Source organism: Rhea americana, unplaced genomic scaffold (genome assembly GCF_003343005.1).
Source record: "Rhea americana isolate MKP2758 unplaced genomic scaffold, rheAme1 scaffold_404, whole genome shotgun sequence".
Classification (NCBI taxonomy): domain Eukaryota; kingdom Metazoa; phylum Chordata; class Aves; order Rheiformes; family Rheidae; genus Rhea; species Rhea americana.
This window is the reverse complement of record NW_028186540.1, coordinates 109,623-135,028: the sequence shown is the minus strand read 5'-3', so window position 1 is coordinate 135,028 and position 25,406 is coordinate 109,623. Positions and strand designations below refer to the sequence as shown.

At 48.7% G+C, this 25,406-nt stretch overlaps 2 protein-coding genes across 2 annotated transcripts in view; both read left to right on the top strand.

The window, feature by feature from the left end:
* Positions 1 to 3,361: 3,361 nt before the first annotated feature.
* On the top strand, positions 3,362 to 9,975 carry TMEM51 (transmembrane protein 51). The gene is made up of 3 exons (XM_085314461.1): positions 3,362 to 3,380; positions 7,398 to 7,854; positions 8,902 to 9,975. The coding sequence occupies exons 2-3, from the start codon at positions 7,514 to 7,516 to the stop codon at positions 9,311 to 9,313; spliced, it is 753 nt and encodes a 250-aa protein (XP_085170587.1). The 5' UTR covers positions 3,362 to 3,380; positions 7,398 to 7,513; the 3' UTR covers positions 9,314 to 9,975.
* A 1,466-nt stretch (positions 9,976 to 11,441) lies between these two features.
* Positions 11,442 to 25,406, top strand: part of FHAD1 (forkhead associated phosphopeptide binding domain 1) — a 32,360-nt gene continuing 18,395 nt past the window's right edge. The window contains exons 1-10 of the mRNA XM_085314466.1: positions 11,442 to 11,656; positions 11,953 to 12,168; positions 15,726 to 15,972; positions 17,341 to 17,432; positions 17,870 to 18,100; positions 19,875 to 19,998; positions 20,853 to 20,983; positions 22,497 to 22,562; positions 23,065 to 23,169; positions 24,605 to 24,712. Coding sequence (XP_085170592.1) covers positions 11,561 to 11,656; positions 11,953 to 12,168; positions 15,726 to 15,972; positions 17,341 to 17,432; positions 17,870 to 18,100; positions 19,875 to 19,998; positions 20,853 to 20,983; positions 22,497 to 22,562; positions 23,065 to 23,169; positions 24,605 to 24,712 — 1,416 coding nt within the window. The 5' untranslated portion in view covers positions 11,442 to 11,560. The remainder of the gene's footprint in view (positions 11,657 to 11,952; positions 12,169 to 15,725; positions 15,973 to 17,340; positions 17,433 to 17,869; positions 18,101 to 19,874; positions 19,999 to 20,852; positions 20,984 to 22,496; positions 22,563 to 23,064; positions 23,170 to 24,604; positions 24,713 to 25,406) is intronic.

Genomic DNA, 25,406 nt, shown 5'->3' with positions numbered 1-25,406 from the left:
CCAGGCTGAGGCCTCTGCAGCCCGGGCACGGGCAGCTGGGGCTTCTCTGTCCCTGAAAMACGCCTGGAAGTGTTCTCTGTTTTCAGTGTGTTTTGTTTTTGTGAAGAAACTAGCTTTTGGTTTGCTCTTCAGCCTTTCCTGGCACYGAATTGAATAGACTGGGTGAATTTTGCAGATTCAGACAACTTTAAGCTGTCYGTAAGCTCGGGGGGTTGGGGGGGAGCTGGGGGATCGTCTGAGCTTTGGCTAAGCTGTATGGATTTAAGGGGTCCGGAGCGAGGTCAGGAGGGGGCTGTGTCGCAGGCTGCTCCTCCTGGGGGGCCCTGAGGAGCCAAGTTCRGGGCAAAACTCAGGGCCTGGGCCTGGGCCGTGCCCCGCACGCGAGGAGCAAGCAGCCGTCGGTGAAACGCGCTTCGGRGGGTCGCGGGGAGAGCCGGCGATGCATCTGCAGCGGCATAATCCAAAATGAAGGTATAATCAGAAGTAAACCAGGAAAAGATGCTGAGGCGGTGTTGGGATTTTCCCAGGCTTGTCTGGTTTTCCCGAAGCTTTTCTGTACCACATGCTCTGAGCACTCGGCAGCCATCGGCGGCACCTGCGGATTAAATCAAACGAGCCAACCCCAAACCTGCACCAGCTATTTACTGCCTTATCCCAGGCGCTGCCTGGGGGTAGGGGCCTGAGCCTGACGYGCTCCGCACTGTGGGTTTATTTTATTTTATGGCAGAACTATGGTAAGTTGCTTTGCTCAAGTCCCTCTTTGCACCAGATCTTTCCTTTGCAGGCTCCTCGGCTGCCTGGGACGTGCACGGAGGTGTGTTCGACTGCTTCCTGGGGTGAATTCGTGCATCTTCCTCCTTTCTCTGCCAAGTGCAAAGACATAAGTTCCTAGAAGTCGCAGGGAGTGGCTCGCTGCACGGTGTAGTCTTGAAATTCAAGTCGCTTATCTAGCCTTGAGAGAGTCGAGCAGTGCAGACTCCCACAGYGCTGTTTTCCTACAGCCTGGCCCGGAAAGCTTTGGTAGTTGAGGCAGCGCATTTTGGTGCATTTGCTCAGTGTATGAGCTGTGCAGGAGGAGGGCCCTGAAACGCAGACCAAACTGCCCCGCTGCTGCAAGGAGAACTTATCCTCATCCCTGCCTGACAAAATGCATCTTTCCCCCGTGATTTATTTAAAGCCCTCTGTTAAGTGCAGCAGCAGAATTATCAGCATGAATAAAGGGAAATGTCTTTATTCGAAAGGACTCGTTGTCAGAGTCCATTACGGGTTTGCAAAAAGCATTCTTCTGATTGTTGTAATAAAATTACGGGGAGAAGAAGGGACTGGAAAGCCACTGACCATACCGTGATGGAAAAGTTGAAGCAAATGGCTGTCTGCCCCATATTTACAATTATGGGTCTGCAGATGTTGTTACTGCGGCTTGTGAGATCCATGCTACYTCGGAAATGCGCAGTGACTCGACCGTGGGCCTGTGTCCTACGTTACTGATGATTTAACGGTTGAAGCTGCAGTGATACGCCGCTGATATTTTTCTCCTGTTGCCTAAGCAGGTAGCGAATGCGGAGTAGCAGCCCTATCGCCTTTGCGATAGGGGAAATTACTGCTGGAGTCAGAAATCGTGTCCCTCTTGGTTAAAACAGTCACRCTGACTGCGGGGTGGAGAGAGACTTGTGATTAAAGGGGATTTCACTGGTGGAGCGCTTGGGCCTGCAAGGCGAGGAGATGTTTGCTCCCCGCAGCAGCCGTGGGTCTGGAGAGAGCCGGGTTCTGCCTTTCCCAGGCTGAAAACTGCGTTTGAAAGGAGCCAAAGGACCTTAAGGCCGTGGCTTTTAAAGGAAACTAAGGGGGGTGGATGCCCAGCCGCCACTGCAAGCCCTGGGAGCAGTTTGGGAGGGATGCAAGCTGTGGCTCTGGTAAGCAGCAAAAGTGCAGTGGGCTCTGTGCTCTTGCCATTTTTTGATAGGACTTTGTTTTTCCCAGTGTTTTAGCATTTCAGCATTGTGATTAAAAACTGCAGCGTCTCTCTAAACACCTCTCAGAGTACGTCCAAACACAGCTTTTGGTTTTCCTTGCCAGCTTGCAGAGCTGTAGTTGCTGATCTGCGGCTGTCTGGGGGCACGGGGCGAGGAGGGGCAGCGATGGCAGTGTGTCACGCCGTGGGGCTCACGTCCATGGATGGCTCGGTTTTGAACTGTCTGAAGGCTCTAGCTCCACCGGTGAAGAGGAGGACGGAGGGCATGGGCAGGGYGCGTCCCCGTTGTCAGCTGTGCAAGGAGGCACCTCGCACCTCGTGTGTTGGCTGAATCACGAATCTGGCAAGGCCCAACAAGGGCGATGTGCTGTTGCAGCAAGAGGAGAGCTCATCTTTAGCAATCGCTGAGGGTGGGGGGAAAAATAATTACCTGGCATCTCCACGGTGCTTTCTGACGGAGCAGAAAAGCGGCTTATCCATCCTGCGGGGCCCTGCCTGATTCATCCAGCTGCCGCGAGGTGAGATCCGTCTTGCGGTCTCTGCCTTCTGCGGGAATCCCGCGCCGCTTTGCCCGTTCCGCTCGCCGCAGATGGGTGACAAGAGCTTAGTTACCGAAGCGTGAGCGGGGAGATGGCGCAGCGGGGGGGAATAAACGCCRAGGTTGCAGAGGGCAGAGGAGGGGAGAGGCGCGTGGGCGGCCGGCGGYGCCTTTGTGGGCGGCGATGTGTTTCCAGCTCCCGCGTTCGCCCGCGAGTCGCTCCCGAAGGGGCAGGCGGGACGCAAGCGGGGATGCGCTCGGCCAGGCGGTCTGCCTCTGCTCGACGGTRCCTTTGTTGCAGTGTGCTTGTAATATTCCTGGTCTGGCAGTGCCCGCACGGCAACCGGAGTCCTAAGTCCTCCCGAGCCATCTTAGTTCTTTAAAAATCTCTCAGAGGAAGGTGCATCCCCTTGGTGTCCTGAAACTTGCTGGGWGCACTTGGGCGATGCCTATGGGGAAGCCCTGCAGAGGACGGAGGAAAGGCAGGGCCTGGTTTTGCCCTTGCTGCAAAGAAACGCCTGCGTTTGGTTTTTGCAAACTGTAGATGTGCAATGAGGAGTGGAAGAGGCGTGAATCTGCTGCGGCTTTCCGGCGGGACACGCACGTGGGGCAGAGAGGCAGGGCTAAACGGGAGCCGGGCCGTCCGCGGTCAATGATTCGGAGTTCCTGGCGTAAATCATTGACAGCATCGAGCGTGAGACCGTGGGCRTGCGCGGGCCGGGAGCAAAGGTAGTCGTCGCTGCGGGAAGGCCCYGGGCCCCGGGAGCGAGACTCGCTGCGCGGTCGCGGGGAAGGGGGCTGGGGACATCTCCCGGTGCCCCGAGAGCCCGGAAGGGACAGAGCTGGGCAGAGGAGCACGACGTGAAGGACGTGAGTACGGATCGGATTACTCGCGTGTTTTCGTAATGCTGGGTTAGGGAGGCCGTGGCCTGACTGGGGTCGTTTAGTGGTTGCCCGAATCCTCGCGCTGCGTGCTGGGTCCTTTCTCCGGGCTGTTTGCCCTTCTCCTTGGGAACTGCCTCCGCCTTTCCAGGCGGCACCAAGGGATGGGACCCCCAGCTGGCCCCGGGGTTACAGATCCCGTCTTTCCCAGCTGCTGTCACAGCACTGTGGTTACTGCTAAGCGAGCGATTGAAGTGCTCTCTTGTAAGTCAAAAGAAGAGAGAATTCAACTGAGAAGTAGACTTGCACGTCAGGTCTTCTGGTTTGATTTGATTTGCCCTATCTGCAGCGCAACACGGTGAGGAATCTGCGTAAAACTTGTGAGCACTGRAATGATTTAGCAGCTTAAATCCTGCCGGCTTCCGGCAGGCTGGAGGTGCCAAAGTGAAGCCAGAGATGCTGGGAATCGGAGGGGAGGTTTAACAGGCTGAGTAAACTGTTGCTTTTGAAAACTTTCCTTCCAAAAAAAAAAAGAAAAAAAAAGAAAAAAAAAAGTCCACCGCTCTCATGAAATAAATAACCATGATCTGTGTTTCGTTGTTGACTTTTGCTGAGCGTTTCCAGGAGAGTGTGAGCTTGTGTCTCTGCTGAGTCTGTGCTTAAGCCTGTGCTGAGCTCTGCGCTGTGCTGACGCTGTGGATGAACGTTGCTYGGCTAGCATGCTTTCTGTGCCTACCACATGTACGGCATAATTTCTYCTCCTCAAAGCCGTAACAGCCGTTTGCAAGTAAAATCTCAGCTAGCAAATAGGTTTGTGAAATACCTTGCCGAGAGTGTGAAGACAGGGGCTTATTCATATATACACACATATATATATTTCAAAAAAATACATTGCAGCTARGTTTCAGAAGACCCAAAATCAGAAGCAGGAGTGATGATAAAGGTCAGACCAGGCTGGAATTTATTAGAGCTGACACAGTCTTCACTTGCTTGTCCTTGTCTTAAGGAAATGCTCCAATCTGTCGGTGCATTTTTGGAAGAGAGTGAGCAGTACCTGGCTCGGGCAGGAGAGGGGGTGTTGTCAGTAGGGTAAGACAGGATCCTACTGCCTTCCTCGTCTCGCTTTGCGGAGAGCCGTCCCAGGACCGACAGTCCTGCTGCTGCACTCCGACTCCGTCTCGGACCGCTCGACACCACGGTCCCGAAGYCTGTCCCTAAAGATTTAAACTCCGTCACTTCTGCCCGCAAAGGGATCCTGCCGAGCAGGCATGGTGTGCGCTGCGGACCRTTGCGGGTCTCTGGCAGAGGGGACCATAAGCAGCCTCAGAGCGACGTCGCAGAAATTGCCCTGCTTTTGATACTGCGATTTCACACTTGGCAACGGGGTGGGAAATGCRCTGCGTGGGAGAAGGTGTCCTGCACCGGGGGCCTTCTAGGTTTCCCCAGGGGAGGGGACCCCCCCCTTTCTGTGCCTGTGAATTAGCAAAGCACGCTGGCAATTAAGGCGTGCATCTGCGTGGCGCACTAGGAAATGCTGCCGTAAAAGGCTTTGCTGGGCAGATGCCCAAATTCCCATTTTGCCTGAAATGTGGGAGGGAGTCAAATGAACAGGTCTGTAACAGGAGTTATTGCTGGCCGGGGACCAGGCTGGGACCGCCGGGTAGGAGGAAGGAGCGTTACGGCTGGAGGAGCCCCGAAGGGTGAGAGCGAGCGCCGGGAGCGAGGGAGCGGGGGCCCAGCGCCGCGGTGGCAGGGTGAGCGGCATCCGATAGCGTCTGGAGGCCTCGGCAGCACTTATAAAAGGCTGGGGCAAGCCCGGCACGGCCGGGAGCCCGTGGGCTCGGGCCGCCGAGAGCGAACGGAGCGGGAGGTCGTATGATGCAAAATCCTTGCTTGATTTTACAAGCCCGCAGAGTGCAGCGAGTTTGCAGTGAGTTTGCAGTTCAGGCGCTCCCCAGAGCAGTCCTTTGCTGTGCACAGAAAAGTGGAAGGTCTGTCCTGCATGCCCAGGCCAAACTTTGGGACCCGGGAGAGGGAGGAGGCAGAGACTGTGTCGGCAGGTTTCGCTGGGAAAAGGTGAGGGCTCGGGGCTGATGTGAGCGAAAGCAGTTCAGCAGTTCTGGCTTGTGGTTTCCGACGGCGGTTGTGGAGTTGCCCCTTGTCGGCACTGCTGTGCGAGCGGAGTCTCCGAATCCGGCCCGCCTCTGCCAGCACGCAGAGCCCTAGGTGTTTTCCTGCCTTCAGGAGCTGCAGATAAAAGTTGCCCTGTGCAATTTCTGCAGAGGCCTGAGGCGTCCGTCCACGCTCGTGCGTGCCCTGAGCTGCAGCTCGCTCTGTTCCTCTGCTGGCTTGTGTGTGAGCCTTTTCCTGCTGTCTGTTTTCTGGGAATGCTGTCGTATTTTGGCCCTTGACCCAATGAACTAGGCTTTTTCTTAAACTTAGCAAGCAAATATGAAGCTAAGTACCACTGAACTGGATCGCCGTGATAAAGAGTAAGGGTGTGTATGGAAAAAGCACACAGCAGTATCATATCTAAGAGGTGACTTCTAACACAAACAAGCATGGAATAGCCAAGGACTGGGAGGAAAAGAAAATATACTGGTATGTTTGTGCAGCTGCATGCTGCTTTTGGCAGGCATGCAAGACTGGGACACTGCGAATGATGYCGCTGCAGGAGTGCGTGGAGTGGAAATCCGCAGCTTTGCTGCAGCGTGCATAGTTTCCAGTAGTGGATTGCACTCAGATGCCATATTCAGAAGTTAAGATCAAGGAGACTGGCTGCCAGAAGATGCAGTGTCTTGTGTTTATTTTAGGAAACGGAGGACGTCTAGTTCTTGCAATGGAGAAAATGCAGAAATTCAATTTATACTGTGTAGGTGGAGTATCTACAGTGGGTTTGYCTTGCTCCGAACTTGAAATGCTGTGACAGGACCGAGCCTGATTTGTTCGTTTGGATGCACCCAGGGGACTTGCCACTAGCGTGTATCCTACAAAAGCAAGGTAACGCTCCCCAGAAGAGAGCTGYGTGCTTCACCGAGGCCTTGCTTTCGGAGCAGTCTTTGTGGCTGGAGCCGCCAGGAAAAGCTGCCGCGGTTGGTTTGTCTCAAAGAGCCGCAGTTTTGCTTTCTGTTCTTTGTACAGAGCGGCTTTGAATGGCAGCCAGCCAGCTCCACAGCCAGCCCTTCTCAGTCTCTATCAGGAAAAAGGCAAAGTTATACTTGTGATTTTTTTTCCTAGCAGTTTCGGGTTAGTTCGCAGTAAAGCTTTTTTGGTGTAGCACCTGCTGGTAAGAGGTCAGTTAGCACCACATCGTGTAGCTGATGGTCTACTCCTCTTAACGACAGTTAATCTCAGTGCTTAGCAAATGTTAATAACTCAGCTCTAAGGAAGGTAGGTGGGTATTACAGCTGAGAAGGTAGCAAAGGGTAAAAATCTGCTTTCATGTGTCTGTTATAGGGTCCTGCATTTCTACTGTTTTTCAGTAAGTGGGAAAAAATGTAGGGCCRTCTTACTTAAAACCTTTGCCTTAGTTTCCGTAGCGCTGGGGCAGCTTCCAAGAAGGGCTGGGTGGGAACCTCACGAATTCCCATCCTGCGCGAGATGCTTAATTTCTGAAGCTGCTCATTAAAGAGGAATTGCAAGCGGGTGAAATGCAGCGAGTCCAGCTGCATTTTCGGTGGAAGAAAGCTTTGTGCAAAGGTGGGAGGAAGAAAAGACGCAGTCTTTGGCACTGCCGGCTTTCCTGTGCTGCCTGCCAAAAAAGTGGCATAGAGGGAACCAGGCCCCGTCTGGGACGGGTACTGCTTTCCATCCTAATGAGGACGGCCAGCGAGGACCCTGCTGCTGGCTGCCATGTAACATCCTCATGCACTCTCTGCAGAGACAGTGAAATTACATTTTCAGAGTTAGTGGAATAAAATGATGTTATCTTGCTCCCTGAAATTGTAGCTTGTGTAGCTTTTGCATCCGGTCATGTGCTAACCAGCGCTTTCGCTCTCATTCCAGACGTCGCCATCTGTTTTGGGAGGGATCGCGCGCAGGAKACAAGGATTGCACGCCCAACGCCTCGAGAAATGCTGTAACCCGGCCGCAGCCTGTGCAGCCAGCCGGTGCTGGGCACCATGGCCCAGTCGCGGGCGAACGGCTCGCACTACGCCCTTACGGCGATAGGGCTGGGGATGCTTGTCCTCGGGATCATCATGGCTGTGTGGAACCTTGTTCCTGGCTTCGGCCAGGCCGATAAACCCACAGCTCACGCAGGAAACAGCAGCAAGCCTGACCGTGGCGGCGGAGGCATTTTGAAAAGCAAGACCTTTTCCGTGGCCTATGTTTTGGTCGGGGCTGGAGTGCTGCTGCTTTTGCTTTCCATCTGTTTGAATATCCGGGACAAGAAGAGGCAAAGCGAAGATATTACTAGGATCCAGCACCAACCATCAGCAGAGCCTTCGCACCAGGAGGACAGGTGAGCCTTTTCCAGGGGAAARGGGATCAAGTGTAAAAATAAGGCCAAGAGCTATTTTCCTCCTGAAACTGATGAGGAGCAAACAGATTAAGGCCAGCAGTAGTGCGTGCTAAAATAAAAGCAAACACGTCTCTTGGTTTAGGGTTCAAACTTAAGTGTTTTAGAGATCAGGAAGGAGTTCATGCGGCTGCATTTATGGTGCAGTAGGTAGAAGAAAGCACTGTTTGTGTTTAAACTGTGGTCTAGAAAGAGCTGTGGCCAAGCAAGCATTGCTGAAGCATTAAGCTCCTTGCTTTGTTAGTATACAAACAGTACGTTGAGAACGMGTGCTAGGAGATCTTGTTAATGGTTAACGCAGACGAGGGATCGCTGCTGCAGAGGAGCAGGGAGGAGGAAGGCATGCRGTGTTGGGGCCGAAGAGGTAGGATGTGCTGTCTCACTTGGGGCAATCGGAGGTGCCAAACAACCTTTCGACTACAGCTCCAGGAGCGTATGCAGGCCGGCAGCTGCAGAAAACGGAATTTAGACCTGCTGAAAGTCTTCAGGATTAGACTGTTTGCTCGGGGAACTCCACTAAGCAGGGCAAAGACTGCTGTYGTAAGAGGGACAGTTAAATAAATGGCTTCCACTTGAGCACARATCACGGCAAAAGTCCCCCAAATGTCTTGGCAGCATKGAAAATCTGCACAGTACGTGATGCRGATTATATCCTGTCCCTGCAGTGCTGCATGTGGTGTGTTTTCTGTCCAGACAGAGAAGGGGTTACTGGGAAGAAATGGGACCCTAGGCAGCAGAAGGCAGCCCTAGWGCGGTAGTGTGGCTACGGAGCATGCACAGATAACTTCAGAGCAGTTTTTGTGTGTGCTGGGATCCACAGCGAAGACTCTTGTGCTCTGGCAGATTGTAAAATGCAATATCCCAGCACTGGAGAAATGCAGGCTGGTTGCAATCCGTTCTGCCYAACTGAAATGAGCTGGTATATGATATAGAGGGGGCAAATATTTCTATTCCTTTTATTCCTGATAGTTTCACTCTTATCCTTTAYAGCCAAGAAGAGGACGAAGAGGTGTCTTCCCGGTACTACGTCCCCAGCTACGAGGAAGTTATGAACTCGGGCTATTCTGAGCCCAGAGACTCGGATAGGGGCAACAGGATCAGCGTGTCGTTGCCCTCCTACGAATCTCTAACAGGGATCGACGAGAGCGTGCCAGCGCCGGGCGCCACGGGCGCAGAGCCCGGCGTGGAGCGGCAGCCCAGCCGGCAGAGCTCACGCTTGAGCAAGCGCCTGAAACCGCTCAAAGTCCGGAGAATCAAGTCCGAGAAGCTGCACCTAAAGGACATCCGGCTAAACCTCGCCGACGGGAACAGCGCGGGCCCTATCACGATAGAGCCGCTCACGCCTCCGCCCAAGTACGAAGAGATTCAGGAGAAAGCACCAGAGAGCCGGCAAATGACTTAGGCAAAACAAACAAAACCTAGGATTTTCCTGATGCAAACACGAGAGAGGCTTGATCTCTCGGCACAGAAGAATTTAGCACTTCCGAAAGCTGAAATAGCAAGGAAATGATAGCTGTTTACCTCCATATCCCATGGACGGGACAAGCTTTCCCAGGGACGGTCTTTCATGAAATACCGCGGGGGAGAAAAAACTGAATGCAAATAACTCTGCTACTCTGAAGTAAATGAAGGCTGGAAGTACCGAATATATATGTTGGTTTGTTCTAAATTAAGTACTGCCTAATACGTCCTCTCGTCTCTTCTCTCCCTTGTCCCAAACAGGAATTTTCTAAGCCACAAAACTGGTATTTAGCAAGAATTTCACGAGTGGAAAAGGGAAACATCTTTGTCTTTTCTTTCTGTTTTCTCTTTTGTGTGTTGTGCCCCGATACGAAGGGACWGTCCGTTTGAGGCAAGCCGATAAATTCAGTGGGTTGGCGACTATATTAGTGTACCTCTGCCAAAAGGCCTTCGAGATGTTCTGGTTTAAACTCCTGTTGGATATGCTGCGCAAGCAGACCTTTTCTAAATGAATATTTTGTACGTTGTGTTTGTGTGTGTGTGCGCGCGCTTGCGCGTAGCTCGCCGTTCTCGCCGGCTTTAAGCAGGAGCAGGGCAAAATTGGTCGGGTGCTTCACGGTGGGTGCTGCTCCCTGGGCTTCTAGCAGAGCTGTAAGGACCGCAAAGCACCCGTGGCCACGATTTCCCTTGTGGGGTGTGAATGCCAAGGTGCGGACGTGGAGCGGAGTCTCTCCTGAACCCGTTGCAGATGCCTGCTACACGTGGCCGGTCTGCTGTCTGCCTCCGGCACGTCAGTACGGAGGTGGTTTGCGTCGGTGTGGATGTGTCRGGTGCGGGACTTTGAGCCTGCTGCCGTGCTGGCTCCTGCGGCACCGCCASGAGTTGTCTTCGGACACCGATCCCAAGCGCTGGTGCGAACAGCAGATCCGTTGCCACGCGGCTTGGCAAGCGCCGGGCCGTAGGGCGCCGTCGGCAGCCGCGGGCCTCTGTTCGAGAACTTGGCTCGAGCTACGGGCAGTAAAAGGTACCAAACCAAAGGCAGGGAAGAGAGGCCGGTCCAAACATTTATAGTACTTTATTTAGTTATTGATTTATTTTCTACTCTGCCTCACTGTTTCCATTATTTTAATGAGAGGAATTTCGCTTTGCACCGTGATCTCAGAGGGGTGAAACAACAGCATTTAATAAGGGACTTCCTTTCATCAAATAAAGGAAAAAATAGTAAAGGTGGGTCAGAATGAGGGGTTTTTTTTGCCTCATTGTTTTTGTTGCTTTTGTTTAGGGCCTTGCAGCTTCTTGGAAGTTTTCTCCAGGGTGCATGTGCCTCTAAGAGGGAAACAGGTATCTTAGTTCCTTAATTCCTGGCCAGTCCTTCCTCAGGGTACGACCCTGTTCAAAATACCGGATCCTAAAGTTTTCTAGGATAAGCAGGCGTACGTGAAGTCCTATCTCAGCGGTTTCGCTGGCCGCGTAGGGAGCCGGCGCTGGGCGACGYGCTGCCCCGGGCCCGGCTCTGCCGCGCGGTGCAAGGCGCTGGGGGGAGTGGGCTGCTTCCCGGGCATCCCCTCTGTGAAAAGTGCTGTAAAAACGCTGTGTATAAAAAAACCAGCACAGCGAAACGGCCCATGCCCGCTGCAGCTAGAGCACAAACGTGCCCCGCGCACGCGCGTGGCGGGAGACGCACTCAGCCCACGCTCGAGATAATTCACCTAATATTTATCCGTGCTTATGCCGGGGAAATCTGACTGCGTTTGCCTCGCTCCCCCTCCTATAAATTTAAGATTGGATGTATATCCTTGCGTCTCTGGAAGGCAGTTGATGTCTGCGGGCAGCTCGGGGCACGCGCGGAGCCCTTACGTGCGCCACAGAGGGAGCGTGGCGGGTGTTAACTTAAAAAAAATAATGAGGATAAATATAGGGTAGGTTGCTCAAAATGAGCTTCTGAGGGTAAAAGCGGCGTGCGGCCAGGGTGAGCGTGCGTGGGGGTGTGTGTGTGTGTGTGTGGAGCGGCCGCCATGGCCGCCCGGTTGCCGCGGCGACGCCGGGCGGCGAGGGCGGGCGGATGGGGGACGGACGCCGCGAAATGGCGGCCGCGGCGCCGGGCGACCTCCGGCACCGCCGGGGCGCGCGGGGCACGCGCCGCCGCTGAACCGCCGCCGTTTCCAGGCTCGGGCGAGCCGGCGGGACGATGAGAGCCTTCCTGAAAAGTTCGGAGGAGTGCTTTCCGCTCAAGCCACGGACAACCACCGTCGGGAGAAGCAGAGAGGCAGACGTCGTTCTGGAGGTAACCGCCGCGCCYGCAAGCCGGGTTGTCCCAGGGCAGACGCGCAGGCTGGGTGTAAAACCCGCCGAAAACTGGAGGGAGAGAAGGGTTCTTGCTGTGCTGGCCGCCTGCTCTCCCGTTAGGGGCAAGGCTGCGCTTTGGAYGCCGGCGGGATGGCGCGTTCGGCTGGCTGAAAAGCCCGAGCGGTTCAATCCGCACGCAGAGCTAGCGGGGCCGCGGGCTGCCGCGGAGCCGGCGGTCGCGACGAAGCCCGGCTGGCTTCCCGGCGCCGCGCCGCAGCCGGCCTCCTGCCCCAGTCCGCAGGTGTGGAGGATCGCCACGCGGTGCTCGAATTCGCTGGCCCGGGAGCCGGCTTCGTCCTTCAGGACCTCAGCGCCGCCCGCGGCACCTTCGTTAAYGACTGCCACGTGCAGAGCGCGGCGGTGAGCGTGCGCGCCGGGGACGTCCTGCGCTTCGGGCCCCAGGGCCCGGCCTTCGAGCTGGTGGTGGTGGACGGCGGCGGCGGCCCGCAGGTAAGAAGGACCCCGTCTCTCGGGGCTGCTTCCCCAGGGAGCAAGCTTTCCTGCGGCCTTGGGAGAAGCAAGCGGGGAGGGGAAAAGAAAAAAATATATAAATTAAATTAAAAAAGAAAAAAAGCTTGAGCTCCCTCTGCTGAAGAAACTGAGGCATTTCAGTAGATTAAAGGAAAAAGCATGGAACAGGTTTCCAAACGCGGGGCGTGAGGAAATGCGGGATGTGGGAAACTGYACAAGCATGCATGGTTCTGCGGCGCTTCCAAGTACAAGGTAGCCAAACTGGAAGATGTCCTTTACCTGYGTTTCCATTTCACACCGAATCTCACGGAAGGGTTGAGGTTGGCAGRGACCTCTGGAGATCATCTAGTCCCACCGCGCTGCTCAAGCAGGGTCACCTAGATCGYGCCCGGGCGGCTTTTGAGTATCTCCAAAGAAGGGGACTCCACRACCCCTCTGGGTAACCTGTTCCAGTGCTCAGTTGCCCTCACAGTAACCCCCCCAGTTACTTTTCTTAAGAAGGCTAATTAGTAAAAGCAACGGAGAAGTTTTGTTTAAGATCAAACAAAAACATAAAGCTATTATTGGTGCTTTACTTGGCAGTGATACCATCGCCAGGGATACAGTGTTGTTCTACCCAGCAAGGCCAGAATACCACCGCCTGACTTTTGAGTACAGTATAGATCCAAAGCAATTGCAAACATGGAAAGAATTTGATAAAACATCAYGGAAATCTCATGTCTATGGAAAAATAACTGTCATGGGATAACAGCTGAGATCACCAAGCTTTTGGGTTATTATATTGGATAGATGAAATCCTTTACTGTTTTTATCGGTATAGATCTTGAGGAACCTATAAAAAGTCCTGGAAAGCTGTCAATATAGAGTGCCTAGTAATGGGAGTCTCAGAGCTCGCTCTTTGCACAGTTTATGTACAAACAAAACTTCCCTTGAATAAGGCAGTGCATCCAGATAAGGGTTTTGGATGTCTCAGGAAGTAGCCTGGCTTAGTAAGCTGACCTTGTGAATCCAAATGTCCCCAGAATGGTTAGGCCAAGAGAAAAAAATACACATTTCTGCATTTTGCAAGCCAGTGTASTTAGACTGCCAATGCTATTTAGATAAAGTTTTTTTCCCACTAGAATACTGAATGTTTTAATTTCAGAAAGTATATATGTACTGTAGCCACAAAAAAAGCAGTTATGTACAGTGACACAGGAAARGCACAATTGGTTCCTTTTTATTGCTTTGGGCTTTATGATCCTCCTTTGATATAATAGCTTTGAAGCCTGACACTGCTGACTGCAGAGAGTAAATCACTCCTACATTTCAGATCATGAAGGGTTTACGATGTTTAATATAGGGAGCTATCTCTCATTATAGTAGTATTTTAAGRAAGAGTAACATCCAACTAAGTTAGCACAGTACTCCATTAAGAAAAAATAAATCGGAAGCTTTCAGAGTATAACAACCTCTAAAGCAGACTGGAAACCTCCCCCCTTCTCTTGTCAAGCCCTGAATATTACAGGCACCCACACAGGTTAATGAGCAAGCACTTGATAGAAGCAGCAGCCTGATGCATGAGCCTCAAGTTTGTCTTCTGGATCTAATAAAGACCAATGTTTTCAGAGAAAGCTTAAGGTTATGCCTCTAAATTTCAAACGTGGGTGTGCTGGTTATTCCTGATGGTCTTTTCTTAGATTTACTGTAGGGAGTCTCAGTTCCCATTTCARTAGCCTCAGAATGTGTGTGTGGAGGAGGGTCCTCGCCGGCAGGTATTTACTGCAGGCTGGAGAAGGCTAATGAATGCTCTGCACGTATGGCCTGACTTGCTCTGTAAACTCCTTGCTCCTGAGAAAATGTAAAGGAGTGATATTGCTGCAGTGTCTTAGAGCACAGGTAAATGCCCAGGAATGGCCTGCTTAATGCCATGGTGAAAAACAGCTGTGCAAGAATGGTCAGGGTAGCATTAGAAACAAAGGGCTGTGATGTCCTGGTAGCAGCAGGTCAGTCACAGCCGGTGTCTTACTGTGGTTTTCTCCCTTTCTCAGAAAATCAGTAAGCTCCAACCATGCAGAGCGTGCTTAAGAGGAATGGTACTAAAGCATGATAGTGGGTGGAGTAGCAGAAGTCCGGGGAGCAATAACTAACCTTGCCTGGAATGGGAACGACTGCCAAGAAAGATCTGCAGCTCTCGGGGGAGGCTGGGATGTATTAATGGGAACCCTAGAGTTTATGGACTGTGCAGCACGCAGGCTCAGGCTTTCTTCCTCTCAAAATCTGGGACTYGCCCTGTCTCTGCAGATGCACTGTGCAGCATGCTGGCTTGCTGACAGTAGAGTTACCCTTCTGTTGTAGGGCTGGTTGCCTCTGGAGATGGGGAAAGTGGTGGGACTTAGATCGGGCTGGGACAAGCAAGGTGTCGGAGTAGCAGGGATTACATGCTGAAGWGTCTTGAGCCATTTTGGTAAGATTGCAGGATAATGGTCAGGTTTTTTAATTTTGGAACATATAGGCTAATGCATAAGATGCTAATGTTGGCTTGTTTCTGCAYTATTTGAAAGCTAGGCTCATAAGCATAGCAGCATATAGTGTCCTAATTACACGTCTGACCAGCACAGTGTAAGGTCTGATAAATGTGATCACAGCCAGGTGGGCAAAGAGCAGCTTTGTTACAGCATATTGAATGAAAGGAATGAAGATGAGCTGCCTTCTCCTGTCCAGGATACAGCTGCCCATGGCCCATGARACGGCTGTATTCTGTGTAGCTGTATTCTGAGACGTTTACAACCGGGAACTCTCTTTTCCATTTTCTTGTAGCATGGCTCTGCATGCTTTGTCACAAAATGAAAGTCTACCGAGATGACAGATTCACAAAGAGAATTATGCACGCCAATGCATTTTACATGGTTCCCAGAAGAGTCCCAAAGTGTGGTAACACTGATACGTATCAGCAGTGCTACTATGAGAGAAATGATGTCTTCATAATTACCTTGAGGTCCAAAATAGTTGTGGTAGTCTGGTAAGTGAAGAAGAGAAGCTGACTGTTTGCACGTTTGCAAAACTTGGCAGAATCCTTAACAAGACTCAGTTTAAATTGAAGGTCCTGGTAGGTTCTGGTAAGCACTTAAGAATATATTGAACTTTAAGCAAGTCAGTGGACCAAGTGACTTCCATTCTTAATGCTATTTGTTTTGTCAGCAGAGAACTGGAACAGTCCTGAAACTGCAGGACTGTTTGTATGTGATTCGGGAGAGGCATGAAAAGAAAGCTTAGAAGTTTTGCAAGTGACAGAAAAAATTAGGCTAGTCACATCTGGACAAAGAGTGAGGAGAGAAAAAAAAGCAACAGCTCTCCCATATCCTCCTATTCCATCTAAGCATTAGTGCATCATGATTTAAAGTACACTGGAAGTCGGAAAGAACATCAGGTTAATTCAGTGTTGTTATATTTCAGCTCAGACGTGAGGCTGCGGTGTGTACTACGTATTGTGCATGCAACATGGGCAGGAAAACTTCTAAAACTCTTGCTAACGTGATGTCCTTTTTCCACTACAGCTGTCCTATCCACCAGTGAAACGTCGCATGGCATGGCCTGGGCAACTCCAGCTGGTKACAGAGCCCAAACCTCATACTCCTTCAACTCCTCCCCACCTCCCCTTGCTCCAGTCTCAGCACTGCGCCAGCACGCACAGCAGCTGGGCCCCCGGAGCAGCYGGACGTGTGCCCCATCCACCGCTCAGGAAGCGCCCTATGAGTGCCTGGACTAGGAGCGTGACCTCTTCTTTCTCTCCAGATGCTTTTAGTAGGTCCTTTGCAGTGAGGCAAGGTGCTTCCTCATGTTTGCAGGAATTCTTGATATCGCGTTAAAGGAGTTGCTGGTCCTATGCAGAATGACCTTTTTCACCCGTGCTTACCCAGAAGTCTGTAGCCTTGTGTCCTCTCCGACTGCTTTTGCATTGAGTTATGGTGATCTAAACAGAAACATTTTTGATTTGTGCTGGCAAGTGACAAGCAGTTGGGTTTTATTYCTTGTCAAGTAAGCTGGGTAAGTTAAGAAATGTGCTTTAACAAGCAATGAGGAATGTTGTTGCCTTAGTCTGGGTGACATTTCCTCTTCCTTTTTCCTTGTGTGTGACCTTGTGCGGTGATTACTGACTTTATCTTCGCCAATGACTCATGTGCCTACTGCAGTCTCCTGTTTGAACTGGTGTTTTTCTTCTTTTGATGTGCAATTACTGGCTCCTTTCTGTAAGGAAGCTTAAAAGTAGAGCCATATCTGATATCTTTTTTAGAAAGTAAAATATGCAATAGTGGCAGAGCAAAGGAAAGGCTTTGGGGGTGCAAATACCGCCGAAGAAACAAAACCATTTATTAACCAAGACTGGATTGGATATATGAATTAACACATCAGCAAATTGTAGCACACTGTACACTTGTAAAACTGTACAATGTACTAGTGGTATTGTACATTTGTAGAACAAGAATTTTTCTGTGATATAGCATGCTATAGCGTGATACACAGYGTGGTTATTTTCCTGCTTTCTTTTTCATTTTATTTTTTTTTCTTTTTCCTTTTTTTTGGCCAACAGTTATAAAAAGTATGAAGTCACTAGTAAACCACCAAAATACAYAATGTTCCAGACCCAAAGGCATTAAAATGCAGTCACAGCAGCATAGCATACAGAGCGGTACCTGTGCATGTGCATAACTTGAAATTCCCCAAAGGTAATGGGAGTGAAGCACATGCATCAAGTTAGCACTTACTCTTATGATTTTGTGGACTAGAGCCAAAAGAATCTGCATGTGTTAATCCTACTTAATGTAACTCTTCACATGCTATACATTTTTAAATTATAGTTTCTTTATGCAGGGTAGGGCAATGTTGYCAGTTCAGAGGAGTCTTCATCTGTTGTCTGTCTGCCTCAGAGGCTTTTTTGTTTCCCAGAGATGTACTATTCCTCTGTGTTGTATAGATCCCTTGCACTACTGAGTGTCTTTTTAGTACAAAATGCTTGGTTATTCTTTCATTTGTGGGCTGAGCTCATAGGCTGTAAAATAGCAGTTGCCTTGTTTTTAGAGAAGTGAGAGARAGGCATCAAAGAAGAATTAATCCTGATCAGAACTAGTTCTCATACTGAATTTTGGTACAATTTTGTTTGTTTTCCTTCAGTCTTGACAAATGTATCAGGAAATGGTCAGAGTGGTGCAACAGGAGTTCCTTCAGTGGGGATTCATAACATGGATTTCCTTCTTCAGGAAAAGGTGATGTTGAGGAATGTGTGAGAGATGTGGTAACTGAAACTATCCTGTTCTCAGGGAATTGTATTGTGAATGATGCTCTGGCTGATAGGTAAAGGAAGCAGAAATGCCATGCAAAATTTTAGTGTGTCTGACCAAGAGTCACATCAGTGTGCAGTGACTCACTTCAAATAGGACTACTCCCATGAATGAGAACTATCTGGTAAACTGAGCAATCAGATGACTTAGCAGCTGTGAAATTCAGGGTGAGAAGGTAAAAGGTTGTATCTGAAAAGTATGAATGTCACAGTGTGTCTGCAGTATGATATTAATAATAGAAGAACATCTTTGTCTAAAATTGTCCATATGTTTTATGAAAATAAGTAGTTTTAGTTATTATTGGAGACACTGGTGTCTCTGTAGCTGGAGACTGCAAGACCTCACATGTAATCTGCATGCAGGATGAAAAGCTTCTGAGACTGGAAAAGGAAATCAGTCGCCTCTCTGGTTTTGAAACTGAAATGAAGCATAAAGATACAGTGATAACAAATCTTCAGGATGAAATTGCAACCATGGAGAAGACCATGGCTCAGGCTGCTGCTAGAAAMAACGTAGAGCTGACTCAGAAATTGCTTACCTTTGACCGAGAAATGAGAGCAAAAACAGAAGAGATTAAAGCCTTAAAAGAACAGGTACTGGGTGCTTGAATAGGCATTATCCATTGCAARTATCTCTCTAATGTACACTAATTTTTAGTTTAACACCTTGGTTTGGGGAGTGTAGTTTAATACCCTGTTTTTTCAATTCTCTAACTTGTATAAGGTGATGTAAATCATACATTTGATAGCTCTTTCTATGAGTTTCCCTTACAAAAGCTAGTAATTAAATTTCCCTTTTATGTGGTAGAGTCTGTAATACTGCAGTAGGAAGGGAAATATGTTTAAACCAAATCGTGGTGGCAAAAAGGCATGCATGATCATGCTGGATAAGGCTGCATGACCCCTTCTTTCCCCTTCACCACTGTTCCCCGAGGAACTGACTCAACAGTTGAGTTGGAAAGGGGAGTTATAGTCCCATGGGCAATTATGTTCTTTGGTATTCAGGTGAAAGTAGATGGCWGTGTAGAAGAGAGAGATCTTATAATTGTCTTGTCAAGGGATATGTTACAGCATGCACTCATGATTTATTGGACAACAGAAAATATGTTTGAGAGACAGACTAATGGACTGAGTCCTTCTAAATATCTCAAGTGTGGGAAAAGAGTCAATCAAAGCTGCCAGTCCAATGCAAGACGCATACGCTTCGACAGTCAGGCTTCCTCAGATCTGGTGCTCATGTTGAAACGGGGTGGGAAGGCCGAACCTGCCTGACATGGTGATGAGGAKACCAGTTTTGGCACATATGTGATACAGACTAGATCTGAAGGAGGCTGTGAAATGCTTTCTGCTCATTCTAAATGTGTGTCAGAAAGAGGAACTTTTGATAGGCAAGTTCCATGTGGCAAAAAAAGAGATCAGTTCTGGGGGGATTGCCAGCATCTCTCCTCTTACACTGCTGAGATGATATGCTCTCTGCAGCTTCCAGACAGCTTTCCCGCCTCTGACAAAAGGCTCCTCCACCAGGACATTCACTCTTTTAGGCTCTCCAATAATTGRTTTGCAAAAGGTTCCCGAAACCAGTGATTTTAGCAGTGGGAAGTTTATTTTCACTTTCTCCTGGATGTCTTTGTGGCGATGATATGCAAAAGTAGATYGTACAGATTCTTCCCTGCTCCTGACACCCAGCAGGGAACATAGGAACCATGTTTGCAGTGGGAATGCGAACATGAGTTATTAGCACCTCCAGATCTGCTTTTCTGTATAATAAATATGGATGCACTTTAAGGGCTACAAATCTACAGGCGTTTCTGACTGTTACTGTGCTAGCATTTTCAGCCAGCCTGAGCTATATATTCTCAAGATTGCAGACAGCATGATGCATTGCTTCACTGTGCCTTTTATATTAGGCTTTCTATGTAAGCAGACAAAAGGACTTTAAGAAGATCCTATCGGAAACAATTAATTCTGAGAATTAGCCAAAGACACTAGAGAGTAACCCAGTCAGACTGTGACCTTGAAGGGTTGAAATAGGTAGGTAGCTTTTGTGTTATGCGTAGAAATACCATCAGCACTGCCCACGTGGAATCAGTGAGAAACACAGGTGAACTTTGCTGTCTGAGTGTTTAAGTTGAGCAAGTTTCAGAAGCAGGAGGAACATCTGATCCCTGTAGAAAGAGGAGTTTCTACTAAAATACTGTCAGCTTTTGATCCTGTAAGAACTGGGACTTTCAGTGAGGGTATGAAAAGTTAATGTAAATGAGAAAACWGTTCACTCTTTTTGAAGCTTAGAGAATGTTTACTTTGTGCTTAGATCAGAAATTTATTGGAGTTGCATCCGGTGGGGTGTACATTCTTCTGTGTTTTGTAGATCAGCAACCTCCAGAAAGACTCAAGCGAAGTTTTTAGCCATTCCCTCTCTGAAAGAGACCTAGAAATTGTAAGCCTGAAAAAAGAAAGCGAGAAGTTAAAGAGGGATCAAGCTCTGACTGCAGGTATTTTTCCATTGGCATTTGGGGTAACTTAGTTTAGAGCAGTTTAGTTTAGGAGTGGCACTTCAAAATGACTAAGTATTTGTAAACTGTCCTGGCAAGTAACGACTTGTAAAGGCTCATAAAAATTTGACCTCATTTTCTATTTCTTGTGGATCTTTGGGACTTGCAGGTAGTCTCTGATATAGTGACTGCAATGAGAGTGAGGGAAAACATGAGGACATAAGCCAGGGAGAGATGGGACAGAGAATTTTGTTCAGAAGCAAACCAATAAACCCTGATTGTAGGTTAGTCTCAGAGCAGCATTGTTCGGTTGCCTGCAGTGGCACCAGGGAATCCTCGCATGCTGATCGTCAGGCTCTGAGTTCCTGCTGCTCTGCGCATGGCTGCAGAGGCTGCCCAAGCTGCAAGCCTTTTCCCATTGCCTTTATCTCGGTATTGATCAGCCCCGAGGAATATAATGTTTACGCAAAATGTTAAATGCTTTTTTTTTTCCCAAATAGGCATTCATAATGCATTCAGATGAACAAAACCCTGCTTCGTTTCTGTTGTCTAAAAGGATGCAATAATAAGAGTGGTTGGCAGGGAGGAAATATCAGAGCTTTAGACCTAATGTACTAACCTAAGAGAAACTGAGCTGCAAGAGAAATGCTCCTTCTCCARGGAGCATATGCTCTGAAGCCCAGAGGAGCTTGTTAATAGTACTGTCACAGAATGATGTCCAGTGTGACTTGCCAAAAGCTGAATCTGCTTTCCAAGTCAGACTGCTGCAAAACACGGAAAATCACTGGTCAGTGACCAGAGGGGTTTTGTAGGGAAATGCTTTTGTATCCTTTCACCTGAATTKTTTTTCACAGGACTAGTGACCAGCCTGCAAAGAGAAATTACTGTGAAGGAGCAGAGAATTCAGCAACTCAGTCAGGAGGTTGAAAAAATTAAGAAGGAAAACAGAGAAAAGGACAATCAACTAGCAGTTGTTTCTGCCAAGGTTAACATCTCTTATGATGGGCTCTGTAATTTACTGTCTCACATATGGATGAGKGTGGCAAATAAGATCGAATGGATCATGCTGCTCTATGCAAAGGACTGTAGCAGCTGTTTTAACAGCTATTTGACAGGGACAGTTGTACCTTTGGGGTCCTGGCTGCATACAAATTGAAGTTACAAGAAGCTTGAGCTGTGTTACTGAGATAGTGATTGTGTGCAGATGGTGCAAAATGCCCACAGAGAGGTGTCTGCTTTCCTAGATGAATCCCTCTYCTTGTTCTGAGTGCAGGTACTTTGTGACCTGAATTTCTGTGAACACTGTAGCTGTTTGTATGTTCCGAGCACCTGTGCCAAGATCCTTCCAAGGAGCCATTATCAGCCATGGAAACCTGGTCTTTTTGATGATCCCGACAGCCAAACCTGTCTTTTCTCTTAAAGAAAGCTGCCTTTCTAGCAGATTGTTTCGCTGTGTATTTGCAACCCCCTGCTCAACTGACAAATCTTACAAAACTGCATAATCTGCATAATAAGTGTAAAATGGGCACTCCATTTTGGCTGGCTGACTAGGCACTGATCCAGGATATTTCAGTTATTCACAACCATTCCTGAGTAATGGAAGGCACCAAAGGAGATCTCCTGGGCTGCTGGGCTCTGGGAGGGGTCACAGAAATGTACCTGCTGGCCTTTTTCCAGCTGATCATCCACACTGAGCAGCTCCCTGGATGGCTGCAGGAAAACCTGTCCTACTTGGGGAAGTCAATGAGAGCTGAGGGGTCTTACGAGTTTATAGAAAATGCCAGCTTCTCTTAGGATCAGCCCTYTGTAACCTGCGTAAATGCTGTAGGTTAGAGCACTAGATTCGCTGTGTGTGGGAGGGGGAAAGCAGGCTGCTTTGTGGCTGGCGGCGCGTCGCTGTGCACATCACTCGCGTAGAGGCCATGAGCATGTCCCAGGGTTTCCTTGGGGGRATTCCACAGGGAGGCCAAATGGAAACTACTCCATGGTTGCAGGAAGGGCTTGGAGCGAGGAAGGAGCTAGTCTGCCTGCAGGCGTTCTGGGAGGTACCTGTGCCCTCATGGCAATCGGAATAGGACTCAYTCCCTGCAACCCTGCTACTTGAAAATGCAGAGCTGAAAAGCGTGACATTAGCTTGAAAATACCTGCTAATGTAACGCTCAGAACGCCATGGATATTTCGACAAAAACAGTCATCTCCTTTTGCCCTCTTCCCATTATATTTGTGCTCAGGCCTGAGGAATTTATCTGTGTAGCATATTCACTGCAAGTGATTTTTCTTCTCTCATCCAGGCTATGATTTCACAGGGCTGTTTGAGGTGCTGATGCTTTTGTACTTTCGATGCCTTGATTGCCTGTTAAGGGCACCGCACCACCCATTAGGTGTCCATGTGTTTAGCTGTGCTACAGTACTGAAGTATGTGTTGACATTTACTGTAGAAATGGCAGTATCTGGCTGGCTTGATGATTTTTTTCCCCCTTGGTTGCTGTTCATTCTAGTGCTCTAGAATTAAAGAGGAGATGAAGCATGAACTCGGAGACAGAGAAGTAATTGCTTACCGAAATGTGAGTTTCTAGTTGTTTGGGGTGATTTAGCACAGAAGAAAACAGCAATTGCAAGAATGCATCATCAAGAGAATAATTAACGAGACATTTTAAGAAAGTTGTTTGGAATCCTAGGCTCCTATAATAGAAGGGACCTACCTTGTATAATGAACTGCAGGAATGTAAACTCCTGGAAATATTGTAACTTCACATTACAATGCAGTAGAATTCTGTTTGAAGTGAGATTTAAATTCCACTTGAAAGTCATTATAACAGCAGTAAATATAGACCAGAACAAAACATCAAGGTAAATTAAACAGGAAGCTGGCCTACTTAGTGCTGTAATGCAGCTTCCTATCTTTTTCGTAAGTATCATACTAGTCATTTCCTTTCAGCTTCCAAGTGWAGTGTAGTGACAGATGGGGAAAATGCATTGCTTACTGGTTAAAATCTTMAAGAAAAGCAATAGTGGAAATATGGATCTCCTTTAATGAAACCGTCTACTTTGGTGGGACTCTTGCAGCGCATTGGAGAGCTTGAACTTCATCTGAAGAGACTACAAGGAGAAATACAGAAGTATTGCACTGAACAAGAAACCATCAGAAACAGGCTTTCCAAAAAAGCAAAGGTAAATATCCACGCTGCAACTAGCTGCTCTCTGCTCTGGAATGGACAGTGGAGGGTTCTTGGGAAGTGAAGCGTGTAGCTACAAACTTCTGAACGGGAGCAAAAGAATGGGTTGTTTGGTGTCATCATAGTGAGGTGGACCATCAGGCAGCTTCTAGGCTGGGTTTGGCCTGTCTAATCCTGCATTCATTTCTGGGCAGGCCATTTTTTTCCCTCACTGCTTTGGGGGGAAGCTGTGATGGTTAGGATTTTTCCCAGTCATTTTACAAGGCTGGAGTTCCTCCAAGGAAACTCTTTGTTGCTCCCCCAGTCTGGGCTATGCTGTCGCTCCTGCTTTTGGCCTCCACAGGCCAACAGAGCTGAGGCAGATGCTAGTTTGACACCTGCAGCTTCTGTTCACAACCAGTGTTTCCAATTCCTTTATTTTTTGTGTGTATTTTTTCCTAGTGTCCTAAAATAAAAGTGGCGATAAAAGAGTCTTAGAGCACTTTAGCCATGYAGGTGTATTTCCTGTGTGAACATGTGTCAAGTTATACTAGGTCCTTCATACTTTTCTACTTTTTGTTCCTGCATTTAACCTTAGCCCCTGGCAAGTCCATTTTACTGTGTGCTAAACTTGGTTACCAGACAAGATTTTCTCTTCTGTAGTAGCAYTATAGGCCGTGTAACAGAAGATATTCCTCTGAACAGGAAATAATGTTTGCATTTAGCATGGTGTACCGATTTCATGTAGTTCACAGCATGCTGATGACAGCTCTGCAGCAGGCTGTGGCCACGGCTGTATTTAACCAAGTGCCTGCAGCAGCAGTTAGGCTGCCCGTACGTGCCAGCGCAAGAGGCTCAGAGCGCCTGGGATAAGGGAGCCTCGGCATTAAGGGGCTGCCCTATGATATGTGAATTGGTGCGGTCAAGCTGACTCTTCAGCAGATCTGATTATATTCAGCAGAGGGCAGCCCTGCCCTGGTGCACACAGCCTTGGGTGGGGAGGATTCGGCTCTGCAGGTCCCTCAGATGTAAAGGTTTGGCGCGAACTGCAGACACCAAGGTACGGTGCAACTCAGAGGAAGCACCTGTGAGATCTGCAGAGCAGAAATCCCTTGGGAATCCAGACCCTAAGGCAGATGACAGCACTGTGCTAAGTCTGCTACATACCTAAAGGGAAAAAGGTGACTCCTGTAGCAGAGACTTAAATACACAAATAGTGTATTTGAAGGTATAGGATGGATGACGTCCCGAGGGCCTAAATCAAGCTGGAAACTGATGCTAGATRTCCAAAGCTTCAACTGCACCCCCTGCCAAAGGACTAATGTGTGTCTCTTGGTACTTCAAAGTTAYATTTTGAATTGTCTGATATGAACAGTGGATATCAGGATAGAACTGCTTGTGGCTTTATTTTCTGGTATTGCTTTGATATTCAAATGCTGTCATTGTTTCAGGCTGAAGAGGAACTGAAAAAAGCATGTGAAAGGAAATCTCAGCAATTACAGGAGATGGGGCGCAGGGAACGCCTGCTGAAATCCGATTTGGATCGGACCAAAGATCAGGTAGGGAGGAGAAAGAAATGCGATTATCCTACAGTTCGGGCTATACGAGAGTCCGATTTCTCTCAGGGGAAAAACATACCTGGGAAAGGCATTCAGAGCTTGAGTTCCTGAAAGGAAATACTGACTCCTGAGCACAAAGCTCTGTGGCACTGGTCGTAGTTTGTGGTCATGTGCCGTAGTATTGGCTTTTACAACAGGATTTGTTTAGTCATCGTACAAGATGCGGAGAGTTTAATATGATACAGAAATGCAGTATTATCTCTGTAATCATASTCACACAGTCTGGAACCCACTGTGTCTATGTAATAGTATTCAGCGCAGAGGCAGCCCTTTGCAAAATAACCTGGCGTATTTAAAGACAAGCTCTGTTGCAGCAACACAACCTTGGAGCATTCCCATTGCTGACTGAAAACCTTTTCTTACAGAGTTGTGCTGCCTCTACCGCTTTTAAATGTGCTTGCCTCTAGTTTACTACAACAAAGTTTTGGCACTCAGCACAGGAGGAAATCRTGATTTCTTTGTCTTTATGTCCAACAGTCCTGTCAGATCACCATAACAAAGTTGTGCTTCACACAAGAAGGTTGTTCCCCTGTGTTAACCTGTAACACACAGYTTTGCTGGCAGGGTTTGGTAGTAAAAATTCAGTTGATGAAAGGCAGAAAATGCTTTGAATGGTTTGATTAAATGTTTGGTA